Source organism: Diabrotica undecimpunctata, chromosome 7 (genome assembly GCF_040954645.1).
Source record: "Diabrotica undecimpunctata isolate CICGRU chromosome 7, icDiaUnde3, whole genome shotgun sequence".
Classification (NCBI taxonomy): domain Eukaryota; kingdom Metazoa; phylum Arthropoda; class Insecta; order Coleoptera; family Chrysomelidae; genus Diabrotica; species Diabrotica undecimpunctata.
In genome coordinates, this window is record NC_092809.1 from 37,336,007 (window position 1) to 37,362,727 (window position 26,721).

Here is a 26,721-nt window from a genome sequence, read left to right on the forward strand (position 1 = left end):
CTGAAAGAAGCTGAAAAGACATACTGTCCTCGTGCTGAAAACAAAAATAAAAAATTAAGCCACAGCACAAAACATCTTCTAGAGCAAAAAAGCGGCAAGTTGAACCATTTTTTCAAATCGTCCGACATACCACTATGTCCAAAAAGAAAAACCTTTAATCAGTGGGTTTTGCCAGTGTTGACTTACGGAGTGGAAACAAAGAGAACAGTGAAAAAGATCCGTGTGGCTCAAAGGGCGATGGAGCGTGCTATGTTGGGCGTTTCAATACGAGACGAGATCCCAAACCGCCAGCTAGGACGAAGATTAGGAGTGGCTGATACTGTAGAGGGAATAGCAACACTGAAGTGGAACTGGGCAGGTCACGTGGCTCGAATGACAAATAACAGGTGGATCAAGATGAATACCAAGAGATGATGCCTACCGAAGCATAGGTCGTCCACCAACACGTTGGACTGACGATCTAAAACGTTGCCATAGGAATTGGATGCAAGAGGCACAAGATCTAAACAGATGGAAAACTATGAGGGAGATTTATGTCCAGCAGTAGAAAAGCGAAGATTGAATAATGTGATGATGTGAATATACGAAGTATATTTATTTATTTATTTATCTATTTGTGACGATGGAATTAACATATTAACCCTACAACTGTGTATTCCCTTTCTTGTACCGTATATTACACATATTATTAACAGTATTTTAAAACCTAAAAATAAAATAAAATATAAAATAGACATCCTTTATAGTATGTCCTATATTAAATAAAATACCTTGGAAACTATATAAATAAGATAACAGCCTTGATAAAATATACAATTGATCATTGTTAACACACATCTGTTACTGCAATGACGATGTTTTTTTTTATATCTATTTTGGCTTCTTTGCCAATACTGTTTTATTTCTTCATAAATTGGAGGCTATCGTACTGGAAGAGAAAAGGAGTACCACAAATCGAGCCCGAATTTCTAGAGGGAAACACAAAAGAATTCAACCGGATGGAAATCCACCCTAGTGTCGTTTTTCAGAAATTTCACGAACATTTTAAAAACAACGGGCAGAAATTCGGGGGGATTTACAAAATACTGACCCCTGTTTTGTTAGTTACGGATCTGGAATTGATCAAATCAGTGTTAGTGTCTGATTTTGCACACTTTGTCAATCATGATATTTTCATCAATGAAAAAGGTGATCCTTTGTCTGGAAATCTCTTCAACTTGAGGGATGATAAATGGAGGAATATGAGAGCTAAACTTACCCCAACGTTTACAACAGGTAATTAAAACTAATTAATTTATATAATTTTTGCTAAAGAATTTTTGATTCATTTAAAATGAATGTTTATATATAAAATTTTTCAGTAAAATTTTATTATGGGAAATTCTACAGTTCATTGAGCTGCCATTTTTACTTTTCTATGTTCTATTTTGCCTTTTATGAGAAAAATAGATATGTTTAAAAACTCTATCATATTCTTTCTCAAGATCAATGAATACCATATGAAGGTTTGTTTTTCTATTCATGTACTTTTCCATCAACTGCCATATAATGAAAATTGCATCTGTTGTTGGTTTGCCTTGCATAAAGCCAAAACGGATTGCCGGATATTTCGGTTTCTTCACTAGCCGTATATCAATTAATTTCACCTATATTTTCATGCCGTGACTAAATAGTTTTATGGCCTTGTAGTTTGTACATTGTTGTTTATCTCCCTTGCTTTTGTAAACAGGTACTTATATTGTAATGTTTCATACAAAAACACTTTGATGAACCCAAAACAAATCTTTATTTGACTACATATCAAACACAACTAGTTGAATATTTTACCTGTAACCTCTGAAATATAATGCGATAATTAGCAGTACATGAGCGTCGCGAGTGGGGTTTATAATTACATGGCCAATACATTACATCACCCCACCCTGAAATTCTACTTATAACTAAATTCAGGAACACAACAAAACTAAACTTCTTAATACTATATTTCGCATCCAAAACGTTTTGGGTCTTTTCTAGATCTAATTGGACGTCTATGTGGGATGCCTGACTCTTGGTTAACATCACTATCCTTTTGAGAGTCTAGCTGAGGCTCCCCACCTAGATTTCCTGTTGAGTTTGTAGCGGCTTGGATAACATTTTCCTCGTTATTTTGAATATTATTTTCCTCTGATCTATCGTGCATCGTCTCAGAAAATGTAATACCTTCTAAATTACTATTAAAAACTATTTTAATTTGATTACAATGTCTTTTCCACGTAAGTTTACTACCTAACGGATTTACCAAATATGCTCTTCTACCTAAAATTTGTAAAATCTTTGCTTTGCACCACGACACCTTGGTGTTTCTATAATCTTTAACTAAAACGATATCTCCCACTACAAACTCTACCTGTCTCCTCCCCCTATAATATTTCTTATTATTTTCTTGCGCTTGCATCAAGTTACGTCTAATTTGTGTTAAATCAACTGGGTTTGATTGTTGTTTTTGTAAATCAACAGGTTTAATTAAATCTAGACGCGTTCGCAAAGCCTTTCCAAAAAATATCTTAGCGGGAGAAGTACCTGGCGACAGGTGCACTGTGTTGCTATATGTTAATAAAAATTTAGACAATGATAAATTAATATTTCTTTGATCAATATCTTTTAACAAAAAATGCTTGACTGTTTTAACGCTATTTTCAGCAGCACCGTTGCAATGTGCTGAAAAAGGAAGTATTGTTATATGTTTAATACCATTAATTAAAGTAAAATGTTTAAATTCCTGCGATGTTAGCTGCGGGCCGTTATCGCTGACAAGTACTTCCGGTAAACCATAACGAGCAAAACACTCCCTAAGTTTAGCAATCGTAGCCATTGAGGTGATTGAAGACATTGGACAAACTTCCACTCATTTAGAAAAAGCATCCAAAATTATAAGAAAATTAGTTTTTCGTGTTTCGGCAAAATCTATATGCACGCGTGACCAAACATTTTGAGGAATGCTCCAGCCTTGCAAAGGAACCTTAGGTGGATCTGCTGCATGCTCTGACAAGGAATGCAATTCTTGCTGAGAACTTCAATTTCTGTATTTAATGATGGCCACCAAATATAAGACCTAGCTAATTTCATCTTAACTATACCAAAGTGAGCTGTATGCAATTCATTTAGTAATTTATTTCGTAGTTTACTAGGAACAATTACTCTTTGTCCCCACAATAAGACGCCATCTTCAATAGATATTTCATTTCGTTTAAGGAAGTAGGGTTTAATTTCTAATTCAACATTTTTTGGCCATTTGCTCCTAACATATTTAGTTACACGAGACAAAATCGTATCTAATTCTGTTTCTTTCCTTATCTCATTCACATTAATAGGAATTTCTTCGCTTTCTACTAAATAATGTAAATTAACAGTTTCCTCTATATTAAACTTAGAAGAATCTAGCCTTATCGACTTATTTGAAGGCAATCTACTTAAAAAGTCTACTTAATTTTTTTGTGTCGATACATGCTTTATAATAAAATTAAAACCACTTAAAAATACTGCATATCGCTGCAATCTATTGGCCGCCATAACCGGTACCCCATTTTTAGGGCCAAAAATGGATATTAACGCCTTGTTATCTGTGATTAAATTGAACTTCTTCCCATATAAATATTGGTAGAAACGTTTGATTCCCCACACTATAGCCGTTGCTTCTTTATCTAGAGTCGAATAAACCTTTTCGGTATCGCTGAGCGTTCTACTAGCAAAATAGATTGGTTTCTCGCTACCATCTTTAAAACTATGCGAGAGAATAGCTCCGATCCCATAATCTGAACTATCAACCGTCAAATTTAATTCTAAGGTTGGATCGTAATGAACTAATACTAGATCTGAAGCTAACATTTGTTTAATAGTGTCAAAAGCTAATTGACATTCTTCATCCCAGTGCCAAACTACATTTTGTTTTAAAAGCTTATATAAACTTCTTCTTCTTCTAATGGCGCTACAACCCTTTGTGAGTCTTGGCCTGCTTAACAATGTTCTTCCATTCTGCCCTGTCGGATACTTTCCTTCGCCACTGCCTGATGTTCATGGTTTTAAGATCCCTCTCTACGTCGTCTATCCATCTTTTACGGGGCCTTCCTCTTGTTCTGTTTCCTTGGGGCTTCCATCTCTGGACTATATATAAGCTTATATAAACAATGAACAATATTTGGGAGATTTGGAATGAATCGATTATAATAATTTATACTTCCCAAAAACGATTTTAGTTGTGTCACATTCGTAGGTTCTGGGATTTCCTCAATAGCCCGAATTTTATCTTGACTTTTATGCAAGCCCATTTTATCAATTATAAATCCGAGATACGATACTGATTCCGCGAAAAACGTACATTTTTCTTTTTTTACTGTAAGACCACATTCTTGTAAAATCGCTAAAACTTTACACAAATTCCTAGTGTGTTCTTCCCTATTCCTTTCTGTAATTAGAATATCGTCTAAAAAATAGATATACTTGGCATATTGAGAAATATTTGTTCCATAATACGTTGGAACTGGGATGGACCTGATACAACTCCATACGGTAGCCGATTAAATGCAAATAATCCCTTATGAGTACTAATAACCGTATATTTACGAAAATCTGGATGAATCACAACTTGCTGATAAGCTTGACTCAGGTCAATTTTAGAAAACTCTTGACCATCCTGTAACTTAGCAAATAAATCATCGATCCGTGGTAACGGATATTTATCCGCTTCGATAAAAGGATTGACAGTTATTTTGAAATCACCACAAATCCTAACACCTCCATCATTTTTTAAAATAGGTACTATGGGTGTTCTCCATTCCGAAAATTCAACTGCAGATATAATGCCCTCCTGGACCATTTTATCTAATTCCATCTCTACCTTGTTTCTTAAAGAAAAAGGAACCACTCTGGGTTTAAAAAATTTAGGTCTAGCATCTGGTTTAATATTAAATTTTAACTGAAATTTATTAAATGTGCCCAATTTGTCAGAAACTACAGTGTAATATATACTGCTTCTCTATTCGTCTGGTATTTGTCTTGTTTTCATAATGCTAATAAATAAACCTGTTACCCAATTTGTTCCTGTCTCCCCCAATGCTCTCCATACTTTCCGAGGAATATCATCTGATCTAACCGCGAGTTAGATATTTTCTCCCTTCTTTCGGCGAGGTATTTTCTTTTCTTCTCTACGCAGTTATTTATATTACTACTCTACTTGTCGGGTTCTGAGCCCCTGTTGCATCAGTAAATACACTCTGTTTTTTCTTTTTGTTATCATCTAAAATTCTTGTTCTTCTTTATTTACTTTTCATGTCTAGTAATTCTTCAGCTGCTACTTTCATATGTTTCTACACCCTTCCCACTCTTCATTTATGTTTTCATGCTTTAGTCTGTTTTCTACTTTGATGTCAATATTTTGATTATATTCTCTTTCATTTTCATATCATGGAGTCCTTCTACACCGTGTCGTTCATGTTTAGAACCTATTTCCTTTTTATGTTTAAAATGCTGGCCCTTACCCTACTTTCAACACAGTTGTGATCAGAATTCGCATTTGTTCCTCTTTTGGTGCGGATGTTTATTATATTCGATTAGTGTTTTAAGTCTACAATAACATGATCTAAGTCCGTCTGATGATTTCCAGGTGCCTTTATGTATATCTTTTCGAGAGGAGTTAAAATTATATAATCGTTAAAAAAAATACTATGAAAAAAAGAAGACATTATTAAGTTATTTCTCAAGCAATAATTTTTTTTTTATTTTGTTGTTCTGTGTTATCATTCCTGTTCCATACCATGCAAGGTAAACCTTTACTTTGTATTCCAGTTATTCCTTTGGTGGAATATAGTTTTTTATTGACGCTTGTAAAATGAAAGTATTTGCTTCGTTGCATAGTTGCAGAAATCGTTTATTTAGCTGCTTATTCAGCTGTTAATTTATCTGTTGTGTTTTTATTTTGCTGTATAAATACATTTGGACATGATGGCAGGGCATTGATTAATTCCACTGTTAAATAGACTAACTTGATTGATTATTTTGGCAATCCAGAAAATTTAATTTTTCTCAAAAATAAACTTTGAATTTTGATAACTGCCCTTCGTTCTGTTATTCTATTCCATTTAATATCTTGTTGTTACAATGACGCGCCACACCACGAAATAGTTTCTTACGTGCCGCCAATAATCGAATTAAAAATTTTCTAGAATTAATTATTGGCACGTGATTTCAACTATTTGCGACCAATTACAACGCGTGATTTTGGATTAACCGTGTTAAGAATTCAAATTCTCAACGTGGTTCTTCCCGAGAACTTAATAATTTTCATTTACCTGACCGCGGAAATTTATCCGAACATATATACATATATAATACATGAATACTGGTTCTCGAGAAAGTTCTTAGTTCTCGATTACCGAGTTCTCGAAGAATCGATTCTCAGTGTCGTGCTTTATATAATATAATATAAATATATAATATAAATTAAACAGTTGTTCGTATAAAATACTATTTATAAACAATTATTTGCGTCATTAATGTGTAAAAAATTATACAAGTAGATTATTTACGACGAATTTTATATAGAGATAAGAATTTATTAAAATAGATAAATAAATAATCTGCGAAAGTCTCCACTCTTGTGGAATGTTTATAAACAAAAGAGGTACAAAAGAGATAGTTTAAAAAAATACTAATTTGATTTCTAGTAGTTGTAGAAAGTTCTTGATTTTGTTAAATCTTAAATGTGTACTTTTTAACCAGCTTTTTGGTCTACCTAATTAGAAAAATATAGACAAAAAAATTACAAAGTTATTGTATTTGTTTATTAGCTAAAAAAATCGCTTTTTTGACGGTTTATTTAGACATCTTTTGCAATATACTTTTGCCACTTTTTTACTGCAAGACCACATTCTTATAAAATCGCCAAAACTTTACACAAATTCCTAGTGTGTTCTTCCCTATTCCTTTCTATAATTAGAATATCGTCTAAAAAAATAGGTATACTTGGCATATTGAGAAATATTTGTTCCATAATACGTTGGAACTGGGATGGACCTGATACAACTCCATACGGTAGCCGATTAAATGCAAATAATCCCTGATAAGTACTAATAATCGTATATTTACGAAAATCTGGATGAATCACAACTTGCTGATAAGCTTGACTCAGGTCAATTTTAGAAAACTCTTGACCACCCTGTAACTTAGCAAATAAATCATCGATCCGTGGTAACGGATATTTATCCGCTTCGATAAAAGGATTGACAGTTATTTTGAAATCACCACAAATCCTAACACCTCCATCATTTTTTAAAATAGGTACTATGGGTGTTCCCCATTCCGAAAATTCAACTGCAGATATAATGCCCTCCTGGACCATTTTATCTAAGCCATCTCTACCTTGTTTCTTAAAGAAAAAGGAACCCACTCTGGGTTTAAAAAATTTAGGTCTGGCATCTGGTTTAATATTAAATTTTAACTGAAATTTATTAAATGTGCCCAATTTGTCATAAACTACAGTGTAATATATACTGCTTCTCTATTCGTCTGATATTTGTCTTATTTTCATAATGCTAATAAATAAACCTGTTACCCAATTTGTTCCTGTCTCCCCCAATGCTCTCCATACTTTCCGAGGAGGATAATTTTATGTAGAGATAAGAATTTATTAAAATAGATAAATAAATAATCTGCGAAAGTCTCCACTCTTGTGGAATGTTTATAAACAAAAGAGGTACAAAAGAGATAGTTTAAAAAAATACTAATTTGGTTTCTAGTGGTTGTAGAAAGTTCTTGATTTTGTTAAATCTTAAATGTGTACTTTTTAATCAGCTTTTTGGTCCACCTAATTAGAAAAATATAGACAAAAAAATTACAAAGTTATTGTATTTGTTTATTAGCTAAAAAAATCGCTTTTTTGACGGTTTATTTAGACATCTTTTGCAATATACTTTTGCCACTTTTCTTTATAGTTTTAATATTCAAGAACCCATTGCTCTTTGCTAGATAACTGCAAAAGCATACTCTATGCAGCAATAATTGTTTAAACTTTTGATACCTAAAATAAACATGTAACAATAACTCCTTAACTATGTAATAAACTGATATGCTTGAAATTTGACACATAACAGCCTTGCCTTATTCTTATAAACATAGTAACATTTTTAATATAATATTTTAATTAACAATATAATCAAAAATTCTGTAAAAAAGTACTTTTCCGAGTTTCGGTTCGGATTTAAAGCTACCAGAAAAATTTTGTCCTGAAATCAGTTTTGATATATTTTTCTATATATAGTTGTCCTCATGTTCCTTAATATTCTCCAATATTCGACATCTCGTTTACCTCATGGCTGTGTCAATGCCATGATTTATTATGTTCTACTATTTTTCTTTATATTATGTTTTCCAATAATTGTTTTTAATTACGATATTTTGTATCGTATATGCTGTCATAAATGAGTCACTGAACTTTAACATTATATATGTTATAAACAAATGTTATCAGTACTAGTAAAAGTACTGGTTGAGAGTATTATTCTAAATATTTGTTTTTTCAAGTGTTACCATTTGTTCTATAGTATATTTGAATATAAAACTCGACGAAATTGATATATATTTGCACAGGTGTTCTCAAAAGCAGTCTATAAATAGGCCCTTATCATTAGTTTTTGGAAACTGAACTGAAGTGCACAGGTGTTTTACGACATTCATATGATAGATCAGACAAAAATGTAAATTTATCTACACTTTCTGTAACTACTATCTAAACAAATGTTTTATGTTTTTTATAAGAAGAATAACAAGAGTTTTACAAATTTGTTTATACTTTTCTCGTTTATTTTTATTTGTTAACAATATAAGTAAAAAATCGCTGAATTTTATAGAATTTTTAAAGTTAAAACCATTTAGACAATGCGAAAAGTTTGTTCGGAAAAATATTCCCAGTTTAAACCTTTTTCTATCATTTCCTCATAAGTATTTTAAGCTTATTTAATTTTAAAACATTGTTTTTTAATCGTTAATAAAGCGATTATGACAGGACTGGCACTCGGACTGCGGCGTGTATAAGAGAGTGAAACTAATTGAAGATATACAGGGTGTTTCAAAAACGTATGTCATAAATTAAATCACGCGTTTCGGGGACAAAAATAAATTGGTTGAGTCCAACTTACCTTAGTACAGAAGTGTACACAAAAAAAGTTACAGTCCATGGGGTTAAGACCTGAACTTATGGGTGGCCAAGAAATAGGTGCGTCACGACCCCTTCCAATCCATCGTCCAGGATACTGCCTGCAAAGGTATTCCCGGACTTAATTACTGTAATGCGGTGGAGCGCCATCTTGTAGAAACCACATATTTTGCATTATTGCAATATTCATTTCTTCCAAATACTCTTGTAAATCGTTTGCCAAGAACTGCAAATAATTATCACCATTTAAATTGTTGGGAAGAAATACTGTGCCTATTAGATTGGTATCCACAATTCCTGCCCAAACATTAACTTCGAAAGTCATTTGGTGATGAGTCGTTTTTTTGGTGTGAGGATTTTCGTCGGCCCAAATGTGCTCGTTATGATGGTTTGTTATTCTATTTCTACTGAAGGTAGCCTCGTCGGTAAACAAAATATTTCTAATAAAATTAACATTTCGAGTGTTTTCCATTAACAACCAATCGCAAAATACAATCCTTTTAGGATAATCTTCAACCAATAACTCTTGAACCGTCTTGAACGCCCCCAAACCCTTACGTGAGGAACATTTAATTGAGCAGGGACTTGTTCCAGGGACTTCTTCAATGATTTCTTAAATGTCTTCATCAGTTGCATCTATTATTGGACGCCACTATTGCCAGCAACTTGCAGTTGGAATAGACCGGTTTCCCGTAAACGACGATCAATGGTCAGAAATAATCGTCTATCGGGTGAATTTCGATTGGGTTATTTTACTGCATAACGCCTTCGGGCTGCTGCACTATTTCCTTTTCATTCACCTACGATATTCCCGATAGTTTATTGAAATCATAATTTAATCTGATCCAACTTACCCAAAGTTAAATGCATATCTGCCATTTCCTGAAATGTGTAGGCCATTGTAATATTAAAATTTTTAATATTAATCTTATTCACACAATAAATGATAGCTTCAAATTATTGACTATTACTGATGGAACTGTTTGTAATTATTGTATCCGTAGAAACTAATTGTAATTTTATGGCCAACTAGGAAAAAGCTAGTTTTTCGAAAAAGTGATGAGGCAAAAAAGTTTTAACAATAATGTGTTAAACTAATAATGCCACAAAATTCATTTGATTTGAACGTAATCAAAAGTTTGGGGGAATTTAGGGCTGCACACCCCCTTAAAATTTTTCTGTGCGCTTAGATTTTGTTGTTTCTTTTGTATTAAAAAAGCTTAAAGAACAAGAAAGTAACGTGTCCATTTTTATTACAAAATGTCAAGTAGTTTAGGAGATAATGCAAAAAAACAATTTTTATTTTGTAACTTCAAAGGGCTGTAACTTTTATTGTGTACACTTTTGTACTAAGGTAAGTTAGATTCAATCAATTTATTCTTGTCCCCGGAATGCGTAATTTAATTTATGACATGCTTTTTGAAACATCCTGTATAAGAGAGTGAATATGGCACAAATTTTTGCTGGATTGAATTCTCATTGTACAAATTAGCGCCCGCCCTGCCAGGTGCGGTTTATTATGTTCATTTTTTTAGGGTTTTTGATCAGTATGAACAAAAAAGATCTGTTGTAAGTTTTGTCAAAAGTTGATTGGTTTCGAATTATAAATAATTTAAAACTGAAAAAACGCAAAATTACAATTTTCAAGGCTGAAAGCTACAAGTAAAAAATATTAATTTTGAAATCATCAAGTGCCTAAATTTAAATTCAAGACGAGTTCAAGTTCAAGTTCTGTTTTAGGCGAAATTAACCTCTACAGGTAATACTATTGACACCAATAATAGTTTATTTTAATCAAATTGATTCAAATACTGGCCTAACTTTCCCTCCCTCCCCCCCTTTCACTCATTCTCTCTCTCTCTCTCTCTCTCTCTCTCTCTCTCTTTCTCTCTCTCTCTCTCTCTTTATCTCTCTCTCTCTCTATCTTTCTTAACATTCTGTAGATCTTTGTTACCTGTACCACTTGCCTCTACCAACTTTCGTCAATCATATTTTCTCGCCTGTTTTGTTCTACCATGAGCTGTATGTTACTACTGTTCTAATCACTATTTGGATCTTCTATGACCTCGACAGAATCTTTGATTTCAGTATGTCTTGTAATACATAAAAGCCACTGTTACCTTTCTGTATTCGTGTTCTTATTTCGCTGTTTCGCCGGACACTGGCCTAACTAAATTTATAATCGGAAAAACTTTCTGTGGTAAGCTTTTTGTAAGATATACAGGGTGGTTCTTAAGTAATTGTACAAAAAGAAACAGTAGATTCTAAACTTTAAAATATTACGATTTACGCCAAATTGCTTTAATAAAATGTTGATATTAAGAAAGATACAGGGTGTTAAAGTGCAAATTTAAAATTTTATTTTTTGCTATAACTTTCATGTTTGTAAACATTTATGTATAAAATTTACAACTGGGTACTTTTAAATAAGAGAAATTATAATTGGATGCACACTTTGACGTAACTGATAGAGTTATACATTATTTTAACACAAAAAAGCTATACATGTTAATAATTTCAAAACTAAACAGTTTTCGAGATAATCGCATTTTACAAATCAGCTGTATAATTCTGATTTAAAGCAATTACTCCAGGCAACGAAGGAAAAATAGACAAAAACATTAATACTTCTGAATTTTGGTATAAAATACCTTAAACTAAAGTTAATAGTTAACGAAATGTTAAATACAATAAATATATCAGCAGGATAATTAATAATAGGATTTGACAAAATAACAGAATAATATAATTTTACATCAAATATTTTACGTTTTATGTTAAATTAAAGTCATAATCAAAACATTTTGTTTCCAAACCAAATTAAGAAATAGTTAAACTAAATAACATAACTTTTTGTCAAAGTAAGTGTTTGATATGTCCACCATTTTATTTAATTCATTTGTCGATATATTCCATAAAAGATCCTCTCGTATTAAATAGCATCATTAGTTTTAAAGAAACTGCTGCACTATTTATTTCTTCCCATAGTTGGTTGCGAATATTTATGGGATTCTTATAGACACGTTGTTTTAATTCGCTCCATACACCCAAATCAAGCGGATTAAATTCTGGGCTACTTGGTGGCTATAATGTATAATGTATGAATATATTCTTTTGGATACATATCCAAATCTTATGGTATATTATGGAACTACATCTTATTTGTCGCAGAGGTTAAATAATGTATTAAACTGTGATGTATCTCGTCCATTGGTTTTGGTTACTTATATCCACATGGAATAACCTATCGATGACATTACTTATTTATATGATATGTTACAGCTTACGAGTAACTATAATTACATCTCGAACAAATGGACTATTATTATTTACTAACGAACTAATATAATGCTAAACTAAATTGCCTGTTTAGTGCGTTTAGTGTAGTATAGTGTGTTTACTATATTTATAAAAATATCGGTTATTAGGAAAACGATAATGTTTTTGTAAAAATGCTGAGTCTTTAAGGCTAGATTTGTAGCAAAAGTATTATGAAACAAGACACATATGTGTTGTTAAATACCTGTTCTATTATTTGTCCTAATAAAAATTGGTAGAAAATTTACGTAATGAATAATAAATATTCTTTTCGGATTTTTTCTTAATTAAATAATTATATCAATATCTCACCACATTGCCAAGGAATATGACTACCACGACCAATCCAACGTTCAGAAAAGTTGTATTTAAGTATGTTCTAACTGCCTTTTCTTTAGAATGTGGTGGTGTACCATTTTGCATAAACCACATATTTTGGGTTTTCAGCATTTTACAATAGAGAAAAACTAATGCAACGCTAGTATAGAAACTTAAGAAGGGATAGAAAAGGGAAATTGTAAACATGATGATGGCCAACGTCTGAATACGGACACGGCACCTAAAGAAGAAAATGTATAACAAAGCATTTTGTGATGTTACATTATCATCTTTAAGTTATTTTAATAAGAATAAACTATGAATTATGCTTATCTAGAGGTATTCAGTGCTTTACCGCACAAATATCAAACTAAGAATTATTATGCAGCTGACTTATAAAATGCGATTATCTCGAAAACGGTTGAATTTTGAGGTTACTAACAAGTATACCTTTTCTTTGTAAAAATAATGTATCTTTAATATTTTTTAACACAAATAGAGCTATCTTAAAGAACAAAAAAATTAAGCCAAATTTATGCCACACATGTGGCATATGTGGCGCCCTCTATCAGTTACATTAAAATATGTATAAAATTATAATTTATCCTATTTAAAAAGCATCCAATTGTAAATTTTTGTCCAAAAATATTTACAAACGTAAAAGTTATAGTGAAAAATAAAATTTTAAATTTCCACTTTAACACCCTGTATCTTTCTTAATATCTATATTTTATTAAAGCAAGTTGGCTTAAATCGTAATATTTTTAAGTTCAGAATATACGGTTTCTGTTTGTACAATTACTTAAAGACCATCCTGTATAAGACATACCTAAAGACTTCCAAGAATAATTTCCAATGCAATATGTCAAATATATTTGATAAAAATTTCAACACTTACAGTCAGTCCTTTAGGCAATTGTGAACGGAATGTACTGATTATAAAATTTGTTTAAATTTGAGCAATTTTTGAAATCTTAAAACTGATTTTTAATTTTTAGGTAAACTGAAAATGATGTTCCAAACTATGTTGGATGCTTCATCCGGTCTAGAGAAGATGTTAGATCAAAACCGCACATCTAAAGAGCCGGTCGACATTAAAGACTGCTTAATGCGCTTTACCCTAGACATAATTACGTCTGTAGCATTTGGAATAGAATCTAATAGTATGGACAATCCCGACTCCGAATTCAAAGCTATTGCTAGTAAATTATTAGGTACTCCTGAACACGCAACACGAAAACGTACTATACTTACGGAAATTAAAAGAAAACTGAGGCTTATAGTAGATCTAGTGCCTGAATGGGTGTGGATCAAGCTCAACACTAGATTAATGCCTCAATTTCTGGAGGATTTTTTCATAAAAGTTGTAAGTGATCTGGTAACTTATAGAGAAAAAAATAACATATATCGAAAAGACTTCATGCACCTACTTATTCAGTTGAAAAATATAGGAAAGGTTACCGATGATGGAACAATCAAAAAAGATTCCAGTAAAGATTTTCATCTCACCATGAAAGAAATTACTGCTCATAGTTTTGTTTTCTTTATTGCCGGATTTGAAACTTCATCTACAGCAATGACATACGCTTTGTTCCATTTGGCTCAAAATCAAGACATCCAGGACAAGGCTCGGGATGAAATCAATGAAGTTTTGGAGAAACATAATGGCGTTGTAAGTTATGATGCGATTATGGAAATGCAGTATTTGGAACAAATTATTCTTGGTAAGTGATAGTAAATATTTTTAGTATATAGTTAGGGTTACTATTTTCTATAAAATCAATGAGATATATTACAACTAATTTTGGAAAGAAAGGTAAATTAAAAATTATAGACAATGGGCCAGTTTGGGCATCCACAGTTTTCATATTGCAATTGTTACATTAAATAATAATAAAATATAAACTAAAGACATAAGGGAACCAGAAATGCGCATAAACCACTTTTTTAGGAAGAAAAAAATGGCTCCTGGATGGGTAATCCTCTGAGTGGGCGACATACCAATGAACTCAGCCAAGACAGCGTCAATACTCCGCCGAACTATTGGCTGACATTAGCAAAGATTTTCTCTGAAACAGAAGGTTTCGTACTCGCCATTAAGCATTATGATATTTCAACCAAAAATTACCTAAAATATATCATCAAAAACCCTCAGATCCAAAACTATAAATACCGATATGGATGTGAAGCCTACGAAACCATTCAACATATTACCGGGGACTGCCAAGCATTTGCTACAACTGAATAAAAGGAAAAGGCATGACATAGTAGGAAAAATTCTTCATCAAAAGATAGCTAATAAACTGCGACTTCTCCAAACCAACTATCTCCCATATTATCAATACTTTCCTATAAAAATTACATTTAAAAATGACAATTGTCATCTACACTAACAGTGGCACAAAATCGATCAGATCTTATACTACTTAATATATTAACTAGACAAACAACACTGATTGATGTGGCGATGGCGATACCTAACAACAGCAACAACAATAATCTTCGTGTTTAATGCAATTAAAATATCATCAACAACAGAGATAAACAGGAAGCACAAAGAAATGCCAAATAGGTAAACTTAAAGACAAAGATGGAAATCTTATTGTAGATCTAGAGAATAAAATAAAAAAGGACAGAATACCTGAATGAATTATTTGAAGACGATAGAAACAACTTAACTCAGATAATCAATGCAACTGGGCCAGACATATTGAAAGAAGAAGTAGAATATGCAATAAGAAACGCTAAAAATGGAAAAGCAAACGGACCTAATGAAATTCCTACAGAACTGTTGAAGCTTTTGAAGGATAAATCCGTAACCACAATATTACATCTATTCAATACAATATACAGTACTGGTATAATACTTCAAGAATGGTTGCTGTCTACGTTTATCACCATACCGAAGAACACTAAGGCAATGCAATGTTCAGATCATCGAACAATCTCCTTAATAAGTCATCTGCTTAAAATATTTCTTAGAGTCATCCACAACCGAATCTATCGAAAGTGAGATATCGATATTAACGATACACAGAATGGGATTCAGAAAAGGAATAGGTACAAGAGAGGCTCTCTTTATCTTAAACGTTCTAACACAGAGATGTCTAGATGTTAACCAAGAGGTACACGCCTGCTTTATAGACTTTGAAAAGGCCTTTGACAAAGTACGCCACAATAAACTCAAAGAAATCCTGGAGGGTAAGAACATCGACACCAGAGACATACAAATAATATTAAATCTGTACTGGAATCAGCGAGCTAATATAAAAATAGAAGACCAAACATCCCCAGGCCCACACAATACTCTGGTTTTACTATTGTTATCCCTAAAAATCTCCTAGAAAACATATAACAGCTGGGTCTGAGCGAACATCTATATTAGATCATGCAGAACGCTATACTTCTATCGACAACTAGATGGGTACTAAAATGTTTGGAAGATACTCCAGCTAGAGTTAGATAAAGCTAGAAATAACACGAAAAGAGTCCTACCAGAGCTAAATCTGGAAAACATAACCATAGAACATATAAAATTTAAATTATTAATCTAACCTCAAAGGTTACAGCCTTGAAGCCAATCTCTTGCGTTGGAAGTAACTTGGAGGATTTCTTGTAGGCTGCCTGCGAATTTGGTGGCTGGACATTTTAAGACAATGTAGTTGATTGTTTGTTCAGTAGCGCTGTATTGGTCATATGCCGGACTGACATTAATACTCAATTGGTTCAGTGATTTGTTACAAATTCCATGACTAATTCGTGTTCGATTTAGGTTGCACTATTTACGACGAGCGAGAGAAAAGCCGTCTGGTTTAATTGTGGGGTTGTTTATTAGGTTAGAGTTTCTTATTTTGGACCCTATTCGTTCAACTAGTGCTCGTTAGTGGTGAAATTAACCAATTTTGTAGCAGTTCTAATATGCGGAGAGACGCCATTTCTTATTGTATACTTGTATACTCTTGGTCGGGGTCGACAGGGCTAGACTACAGAAGATACACGAGTGAGATGGAGAGAGAAACACAAAAGTGATAAATCACTCTGATTGAAAATTGTCAATACGTCCTTACAGTTTCATACAATTGGCACTCTGGCGAAGAACCAAATGGAGATTGTGTAAACCTTAAAACAATTACCACATATACAGTTATAGGCGGTATTGAATATACGGCAGTTGGATGCAACTAATTGTACAAGAACAAGCAACAAACTATAGAATAGAACTAATCAGCGCAAAATGTAACTAAATTGTAGTTGATTGTATTGTATACACGGCAGTAGGAGATCCAGTCAATGATCCAAACCAGACAGGATTCAGATCAAATCAGTATGCAATGGATATCCTGGTAACTATTCTGACTTAAATTGCTAATGATCTTTTTAATAAATGCTTTCTTGAAGATTATATCCTCAAAAAACTAAAGTAAATTGCCCCCAAAAAATCATTTTACTTAGACCTTTCATCGAATATTCTTCATAAGACAATGTCATAAAGGCGTTAGGAGTGTAGCCCGTTGGCAGTAAAATATCTATAAAAACGCAACAGCCAGTGTTAAAAGGCACCAAGAAATTTTAAATTGAAAGACATACGAGAAGGATACTCCATCTTCCCTATAAATTGGAATAACCTGGGCATAAATATACTTGATGAAATGCTGATAAATCGAAGTCCAAATCAAAGTCTGTATTGATAATATCAAACAGATAGGATGTTGAAAGGACTACATTGCAGCTAAAGACGTCCATATCTGAAGATAAATTTGATTGACAAAAGCTTAGGACAAATTTAATTCTCAGCGAAAGTATCGACATCGTTATAACGGTAATAGTGGAGATTTCTGGTCCAGAAAATATATAATACTAGTGATTTTGCCCGTCACCATGCGGCAGGGGATCCAATCAATTGCAATCTTTAGTCACTCCGCTTATTTTTTTCTGACTTCCTCCTATTTAAGGCTAGGATAACAACAAAATGATATTTTAGTCTGTTGTACAACTTTCATAACAAATAAGTCACTTTAAGAGAATTGATGAACTTTTGCATAAAGTCGTCTTATAAAATCGATCTACATACAAAAACCAGCGTAATTCTAATTGGGCAATTCATTTGTTGGGAAAGCTCGAGTTTTGTATTATATTTTTTACCGATCACCAAATTCGCAGCCAATATTTTAGGATAAACAAACTTTCAAAATAATTAGCCTCTATTCCTCTATTAACCACTGTTTATCGAACACTGCTGCTGCTGAAAACTCGAACTGTATATCAGTTGACGCTAATTATGACAGGAAACAGTTAGAGGTGGACGACTATAGGTGTACGCATGCAATTGTGAAACCCTTAATATTTGCAGAATTTCACGTATTGTGTCGATAACTGGGACAATGTATATAACTGTGACATTTACCTTATATTCTTTAGAAGAATTATTGTAAGTTTTGATAATTTCGTGCTATACTCTGGATAATTTGTATACCTACTCTGAGTCTTTTTTTACAATTTACTGTATGTTATAATCATTAAAGGAAACTGATAACCTAGGTACTATGTGCATATTTTTCATTTTGGAATCCTATACTGCTATTATTTAATCAATACCACTATCTCTTGGAAACGTTATGAAAACATTGAATGACTAAACTACGTGAAGACAGAAGGTAGAATACCTACTTTTATAATCTTTTATTAACAACTATTTACAATATATTTTCTGAATATAGATCACTGTCGATTTACTTAATCTAAACTTCTTAAAAAAGTCTTTATGATTACAAAAATAAAATGGTCGATTCTGCCTCAAATATTATATTCTCTCTCTAAGTTTATAAACATTAAACATTATACTCTTCGATTTAATTAAGTTTATAAACAATCTAATACCAGATCCATGTTTCTCACCCACAATAAACAAAAATATTTAGGTTATATTTTTTATTTCGCGATAACCTATAACATAATAACAAACTACAACAAACACAATTTATCTTCCACATAACTTCTTATTCAGTACTTTATTTGGCAAATAAATATCTAACATGTTATCTGTCAGATAAGTTTATTCATGTCAGTTGGTAGTTCAGATTTATTTCCTAGGTGCCGCTAGGTTTTTAAATCTAAACTAACATTAAGCTTTAAATTATTTTGTTTAATTAAATCTAATCTTAAAATTACATCAACCAATATTTTGTCAATTTTGCGAAAAAGTTAATCCTACTATTGAGTATATTAATATGTAATTAATATTATTAGTAGACTTCGGCAAATATGCAAATAAAAATGTAGAAAATATGCGCATAAATATGCACGTGTTTACCCGAAAATATGCAAATATTTTACAAAATATGCATACAAATAAATAAAAAAATCGTAAAATAGTAACAATTTTATTTAAAAAAAAGTGTACATAACTAAATATTTCCTACTATTCATTAAGATTTACATTTATTTTAAGTAACTACATCATTTTTAAGTATGAATAAACTTATTTAGAATTATAGTAACAATAAATGACCAAGTGGTGTTCAAAATTTTCTAACAAAAACTTGTGGCTTCTGTCTGAGTACATATATTTATATATGGAAAAACTTCGTTCAGCATCAACTGATGTAACGGGAGCATTTTTCAAACTAACCAAAACATTTGGTTCTAAATTAATTGTTTCCGAAATATTTCCAGCTAGAACACTGACTACTTCAGAAAGAATATGGTAACCTTTATTTTTTTCCATAGTAGCTTCAAATTTTTTTAAAATATCTTTTCCAATATTACCTCTAACGTTCCGACAACATGACGCAAATTCTTTTATTAATGCCGTACTTTCGAACAATGACAGTTTTGGTGATTCTAACTGAGTAATTGTATTTTGAACAAAACAAAAATTTGATTTTATAAATGAAAGTTCTTGTTGAAGCAAGTTACTCTGAAAAGTTTGTTTAGAATCCAAAAGAGATTGGGAACTTTCATCTGTTAACGTATCAATTATGTTCTTTATTTTAACAAAATGATCTGCATAAAAATTAGCTGCTTCTAACCATGTTCCCCATCGCGTTAAAATAGGTTGTGGTGGAAGAGGAATGTTAGGTAGCATTTCTTTATAAAGTTGAATTCTTATAGGAGATTTAAGAAATACTTTTTTGACACTGGATATCATGGTATTTACAAGAGGAAACTTTTTTCGTATTTCCTCTGCAACTCTGTTTAATCCATGCGCTACACAAGTAACATGTATTAAATCTGGGAAAAATATTTTTAAATTTTGTCCTGCTTTCACCATATAAGGAGCAGCATCCGATAAAATAAGCAGTAATTTATTAGAAGGAATAGTTGTCGGAAGAAAAAAAGTTGCTAATGTTTCTTGTATAAAACGCGAAATTGTTAAAGCATTTGTTTTCTCAAGTTGCTGGCATGAAATAAGATGAGATTTTGGTAAGGTATCTTCTTTAAGAACACCAATCAATAAATGAGCAATATACTTTCCTGAGGAATCAGTGGTTTCGTCTACAGATATGTAAAAATAATTATCTGCAATTTCTTCCTTAATATTAATTAACACCGACGAGTATAGCCCGTTCACATTATTTCTTCTTAGAGACCGATCACTTGGAACATTAAGTTTGCAATATTTTTTTAGAAACGAACTAAAATTTACATTTGCTAATTTTAAAAGCGGTATGTTTGCAGACACTAATGCGCGACACAAGTCTTCATTAAAAGTTTCTTGCTCATCTAATTTTTTTGAAGTAGATTGGAAACATTTAGCCATTGAAGTTTGATGTTTTCCTCCTATTTTTCCTTTTTTTGCAATGTGTGAAGCAGTTCTCACATGTTGGTCTATCTGAAATTTCTTCTCACATGCTATCTATAAATAAAAATAAAAACCTTTATTTTAACCCAACCTTTAAAATATAAAAATATACAAGGTGTTTTTGGTTAATCAAATAACTGGTTTGGAAAAAAACACTCGCTAAGTGTTTTAAATGCAGTATTAATCCACAAATTAGTTTTTGTTACTAACCATTAGTACATCATATAACTTATTTTAAAATTCAACAAAAGTTTTTTTTTTGTTAATTCAATTACAATAAAAATAATTGTGTTTTAGAATAGCTGACTTCATAAAAAAAAGTAAAGGTGAAAAATTTTTCTAAATACACACCATTGTATTGTACCATGGACAATTTTTTCTCACTAAAGGAAGCTATTTTTCATTTAAAAACAACCTACGAGTACTAAATTTCAAGTAAATACGTTTATTGGTTTTAAAGTTATTGTTGTTATTAACTAAAAGAATTTAATTTTTTTTAATTTTAACACCCTGTATCTCGAAAAGTAAATAAGTTTGACCCCTCATTAACTATATCGTTTTGTTCAATTTTTCGAGAAGTATCTACAGTCAAACGTTGTAAGTGTCATTTGGAAACACCCTGTATGTATGAAATATTAGATATTTATATATTATTATTAGATACTTACAATTTTGCCACAGACTGAACAGTAGATTTTTCCCATATCCATAGACAGCTCTTTATAAGGTTTAATCCAAGTTGAAGCACTGGTTGTTTTAGGCATTATAAAATCACAATCTTCCTTTTTGTTACGCACAACGAGTGTTTACGCTTTGAATATCAAAACAAAAATGATTTACGAATCTGAGCATCAAATTAGAAATGTTTAGGTACCTAATTCAATAAACTGGGAGATTTTGGAAAATCCCTAAATTAGGAACAAAACTATTAGCCGTTTACCTGCTGTTAAGATACAATAAATTGTAGATAGATTTGGGGATTAGATCATAAAATGCAAATGAGCGAACCCTTAGCGATTATCCAATAACTGAATGCCTCAGTAACCGAGACTTTCTAAGAATGTTGAGGGCTACTTAAATTGATCTTCTTTGAAATTGTAAATGTTTTGTACCTGTAAAGATTACGTACTTAGATCATTTCTTGATTAAAATGACTACAAAATTTTATACAAGAATTGAAATAAATTGGTATGTTTAAAAATTTTCAAATACAGTATAAAAATCTGAACTTTTATGCACTTTATGCCAACTTTTATACAAATATGCCAAAATATGAAATATTTGCATAAAATATGCACAATATGCAAAATATGCAACATGCATATTTGCCGAAGTCTAATAATAACAAACTACAACAAACACAATTTATCTTCCACATAACTTCTTATTCAATACTTTCTTTGGCAAATAAATATTTAACATTTTATCTGTCAGAAAAGTTTATTCAAGTCAGTTGGTAGTTCAGATTTATTTCCTAGGTGCCGCTAGGTTTTTAAATCTAAACTAACATTAAGCTTTAAATTATATTGTTTAATTAAATCTAATCTTAAAATTACATCAACCAATATTTTTGGCATTTTTGCGAAACAGTTAATCATATTATTGAGTATATTAATATGTAATTAATATTATTAGTATTATTAATTAAACGTATCGTTTCAAAAACAGAATATGAGTCAGTATATTGAAATGTTAGTTATAAATAGTTCAAACTTTTTCCTAGGTGCAGTTAGGAGTCATCCCACGGGACAAACCCGTGTGAGTTGTCGTCATAGCCTTTTATATAGATAATTTAAGAATAGTCAAACATATGAACTGTACCGAATACTATGACTGACAAGGGACGTAGTGGGAAATCTATTAATAAGCCCTAACAAATATTTAAATTTTATTTAACGTGATTTTAATATTAAACAATCCTCTAAATAATTTTATTTTTTTAGAATCTCTTAGAATGCATCCTCCAGTATCACAAATCGAACGGTTGTGTACTAAGGACTATGTAATACCTGGCACTGATATTTTAATAGAAAAAGGAACAATACTCAATATATCAACACGTGGAATTCACTACGATCCTGATATCTACTCACACCCGAATGTGTTCGACCCTGATCGATTTAGTCCAGAAAATAAGAGTTCGATTTCTCCGATGGCATTTTTGGCATTTGGTGAAGGACCTAGGCTATGTATCGGTAAGGACGGTTTTTAATAAAATTTTATATAATTTTAAGGCTTTGAACACTGGTTTTATAATAGTAATACATATAAACAAAATATCCTATACATTCACACCTTTGCATAAAACACTAAAAAGAGTTGTTTACAAAATCGTGTTGTTTGCTACGCTTAAATAAAAAAATCTGCCGACTTTTTGTCTCCAGTTAATGTCGTGGGTGGCCTTGCTATATTTCAAATGATCTGAGTTTGTACTTCAATCTTTTTATGTTCTAAAACAATTCGGCCATCTATGTTTTTAGTACAACTTGTTTATTTCTAGGGTTAAGATTCGGAAAGCTGCAAGCCAAAGTAGGATTATCTTCAATATTAAGGAAATATAAAGTAACCTTGAATGAAAAGACACAGTTACCGTTGAAATACAGCGCAGTAAAACATTTTCCCAATGTCGAAGGTGATGTTTGGGTAAACCTTGAATCCCTGGAATAAAGTCTAAACATTCAGCAACATATAAACAAAGTATTGTTATGAGATTAGTATTAGTATTAGTGAATAATAGTAAAATAGGTTTTTAATAAATAATATATTTTTGTATAAGTTTTTTTAATTGTTAACTTACCGTATAAACTTTGTGAAGTATTCTCTGCAAATCTTCGACATTCTCTGCCATTAACACGGTGTCATTAGCATGGACCTCATGGACGTAAGACGAAAACATAAAACAAATCCAGTAGAATACAAACGAGTCAATAAAACCATTAGAAAAAAGTGCAGAGAAGGTAAAGAAAACTGAATGTCAACCAAATGGCTAGAAATTAAACAACTTCAGGAAAGATACGACACCTTTAACGTTCATAAAAAATGAAAGAAATGACAGGTAGACACAGAAAAAGACAAGAAACAATATTAGGAAATAATAAACACGAGATAATTATAGGTACAGAAGACAAACTCGAGAGATGGAAAGAATACAATCAGATACTTTTTGGATGATCGGATGATAGGATAGGATAGGATTTTTTTACACGGATGATCGAATAAATGCAACTTTACTTTACTTAATCAGTAGACCCATTTGTAGCTTTCGGTGTTGGGCCGTTTAAAATACAATTCATTACATTACAATATTTGACAGTCTTCTGAGGTGTCCTAGCTCTTAACGAACTTTCTCCATTCGTTCCTATTGGATGCCATCTGTGTTGCTTCCTGCCAAGTCTTACCCTTACTCTGCAGTATCTGCGAGATGTCACTGTTCCATTCTTTAATGGGTCTTCCTCTTCTGTTCTTCCCTATTGGTTTGGCGTCCCACACTCTTTTAACTTGTCTATTATTGTCCATCCGGGTTAGATGTCCGATCCATGCCAATTTTTTCTCTTTGATTGACTCGAGTATCGGTTTGATTTTGAGTCTTTCTCTTATTTCTTCATTTCTGATTCTATCAGTTCTTTTTACTCCTATCGTTCTTCTGAGGTATTTCATCTCTGCTGCCTGAATTCTGCTCTGATGTCTTTTGTTTAATATCCAATTTTCTGCTCCATATGTCACTGTAGGTCTATATATTGTTTTGTATATTGTCATCTTGGTCTTTGTTGATATTTCTTTGTTAGTAAGGAATCCTCTATTTAGTGCTTGAAATAGTTTTCCCGTGTTTTCCATTCTGTTGTTAAAATCATCCTCGATGTCTCCTTTGTTGTTGATTACTGTTCCTAAGTATTTGTATGAATTTGTCTGTATTATTTTTTGTTGGTCTATCATTACTTCTATTTGATCTTCCGTCCCTTGTTTCCTTGATATTTTTATTATTTGAGTCTTCTCTTTGTTTACGTTTAAGTTGTATTTGCTTGCTTCTAGGTTCCATTTCTCTAAGTTGTATTTCAGTTTTTCTGCAGTTTCCGCAATTAATACTATGTCGTCTGCAAATATACACATCTCAGCATTTATCATTTGCATTCTGTTCCAACCGATGCAGTATTTCTTGAATGTTTTCTTACATTCTTTCACTATCTCATCTATTACATTTATGAATAGTACTGGGCTGAGACTTCCCCCTTGTCTAACTCCTTGGGTTGTTTCAAATGGTTCTGACTGTATATTTAACATTCTTACTGTATTTGTTGTTTTCCTGTATATACTCTTTGTTGCTTCTATCAGTTCTTCACTTACTTGTTTCTTCTTTAGGCTTTCCCATATATTTTTTCTTTTGACTGAGTCGAATGCTTTTTCCATGTCTATAAAGCTCAGATGTATTTCTTTATTTTTCTTTAAGGCTTTTTATATTACTTGTTGCATGGTGAATATATGGTCTTGTGTGTTGTGTCCTTTCCTGAATCCACTTTGTACATCCTCTAATTTATGTTCTATTTCTTTTCTAATTTTCCTTTCTATTATGGTTTCGTATACTTTTGCTGCTACACATAGTAGTGATATACCTCTATAGTTCCTACAGTCTCTTGTGTTTCCTTTCTTGTATATAGGTATAATTACTGCATTTGTCCATTCTCTGGGTATTACTTTTCTCTTCCATATTAGGTTATATATGTATAACAATTTTTCTTTTGCTTTTACTCCTATATATTTCATCATTTCTGGTGCTACTTCATCGCTTCCTGCTGCTTTCCCAATCTTTATCTTTCTTATTGCTTCTTCCAGTTCTTCTTTTGAATAAATGCAAAAGGTCCAAAAATAACAAAAGAAGAAGTTATTTTTACAGTAAAAGCTAAGAAGAACGGAAAAGCCACGGTTTCCTACAATTTTACAAGTTTCCAAGCTACAAAGGCAGAATATATATTAAATAGTATAGGGCTAAGTACTGATCCCTGTGGAAACCCATGATAAACAATTATTGGACCATGTAACACATTTCTATGATCTCTAATATAGACATGTCTAGAAAAATATAGTTGCAATATATTTATGGTAGTCGTTTCACTAAGACCAATCCTAATCATTTTTTGTTTAAGTATATTTATATTTACAGAGTCGTAAGCCCCTTTTATATCTACTAATAAACAAGCTAGATATTTGTTACCAGAAAAAGTAATTTGGATGTCATTTACTAAATGAGTTACTGCATCCAAAGTACCATATCCCCTTCTAAAACCGTATTGAGTATTAAGGTAAGATATTGTTATACTCTATGTACCACTCCAGTCTTGTTTTTATCATTCTTTCAAACGTTTTAGTTATACATGACGTTAAAGATATAGGGCGATAAGAAGAAGGCATATTTTTATCTTTAGTTGGTTTTAAAATTAAACTAATGGTAAGTTGCTCAACATAGTGTACATTCACCCACCAATCATTGTATATATTTATTATAAATTCTTTAGCAACTTGGGGGAGATTTTTAATAATGTCATAGTAACAAAATCATTACCCGGAGCAATACATCTAGAGGTCTTAATTGCAGCTTCAAATTCCGTTGTATCAAAAGATTCATCCATATAGTGGCTGCCAATGCTCTCTTTCGGTCCTTCAAGCATATTTGGCACAAAAACTAGGTGCTACAATATCAAAAATTTGGTTTCTTAGTTCTTCAAATATAGGATGTTTGTTAAAACTTGAGTTTTTGTTAGACATTTTTTTTTATAAAACTCCAAATTTTTGATATTGAGGTATTTTTATTTAATTTATTAATTAAATTTTTGCAGCATAATTGTTGTTTTTGTTTAAAAAGTAATTTAGCTTTGGCCTGAATATGCTTAAATTTGAGATAATTTTCGTAACTCGTGGTAATTTTATATTCCAGATATGTATCTTTCCTATTATTAACAATTAAGGTGCATTCATTATCCCACCAAATAGGATTTGGAGGTTTTTTACTTTTACCTGAACGAGATTTCATTGACTTAGAAGCTGCATCATTTATTACTTTCATGAAAAATTCAAAGGAGTTATTATCACTGTTATTGTTATATGT

The 26,721-nt window shown here is 31.8% G+C and overlaps 1 protein-coding gene across 1 annotated transcript; it reads left to right on the forward strand.

The window, feature by feature from the left end:
* The first annotated feature begins 796 nt into the window (after window positions 1–796).
* On the forward strand, window positions 797–23,399 carry LOC140445195 (cytochrome P450 6a2-like). Its single transcript, XM_072537084.1, has 4 exons — window positions 797–1,275; window positions 13,822–14,547; window positions 22,568–22,819; window positions 23,125–23,399. The coding sequence occupies exons 1-4, from the start codon at window positions 849–851 to the stop codon at window positions 23,289–23,291; spliced, it is 1,572 nt and encodes a 523-aa protein (XP_072393185.1). The 5' UTR covers window positions 797–848; the 3' UTR covers window positions 23,292–23,399.
* Window positions 23,400–26,721: the final 3,322 nt, after the last annotated feature.

What these genes read in the sequence shown, in the direction of transcription:
- LOC140445195 (XM_072537084.1), top strand. Translation starts at nt 849, where the DNA reads ATGACGATGTTTTTTTTTATATCTATTTTGGCTTCTTTGCCAATACTG. An exon ending in TACCCCAACGTTTACAACAG is followed by an intron (nt 1,276 to 13,821) that starts GTAATTAAAACT and finishes TTTAATTTTTAG; the next exon opens with GTAAACTGAAAATGATGTTC. An exon ending in AGGACCTAGGCTATGTATCG is followed by an intron (nt 22,820 to 23,124) that starts GTAAGGACGGTT and finishes GTTTATTTCTAG; the next exon opens with GGTTAAGATTCGGAAAGCTG.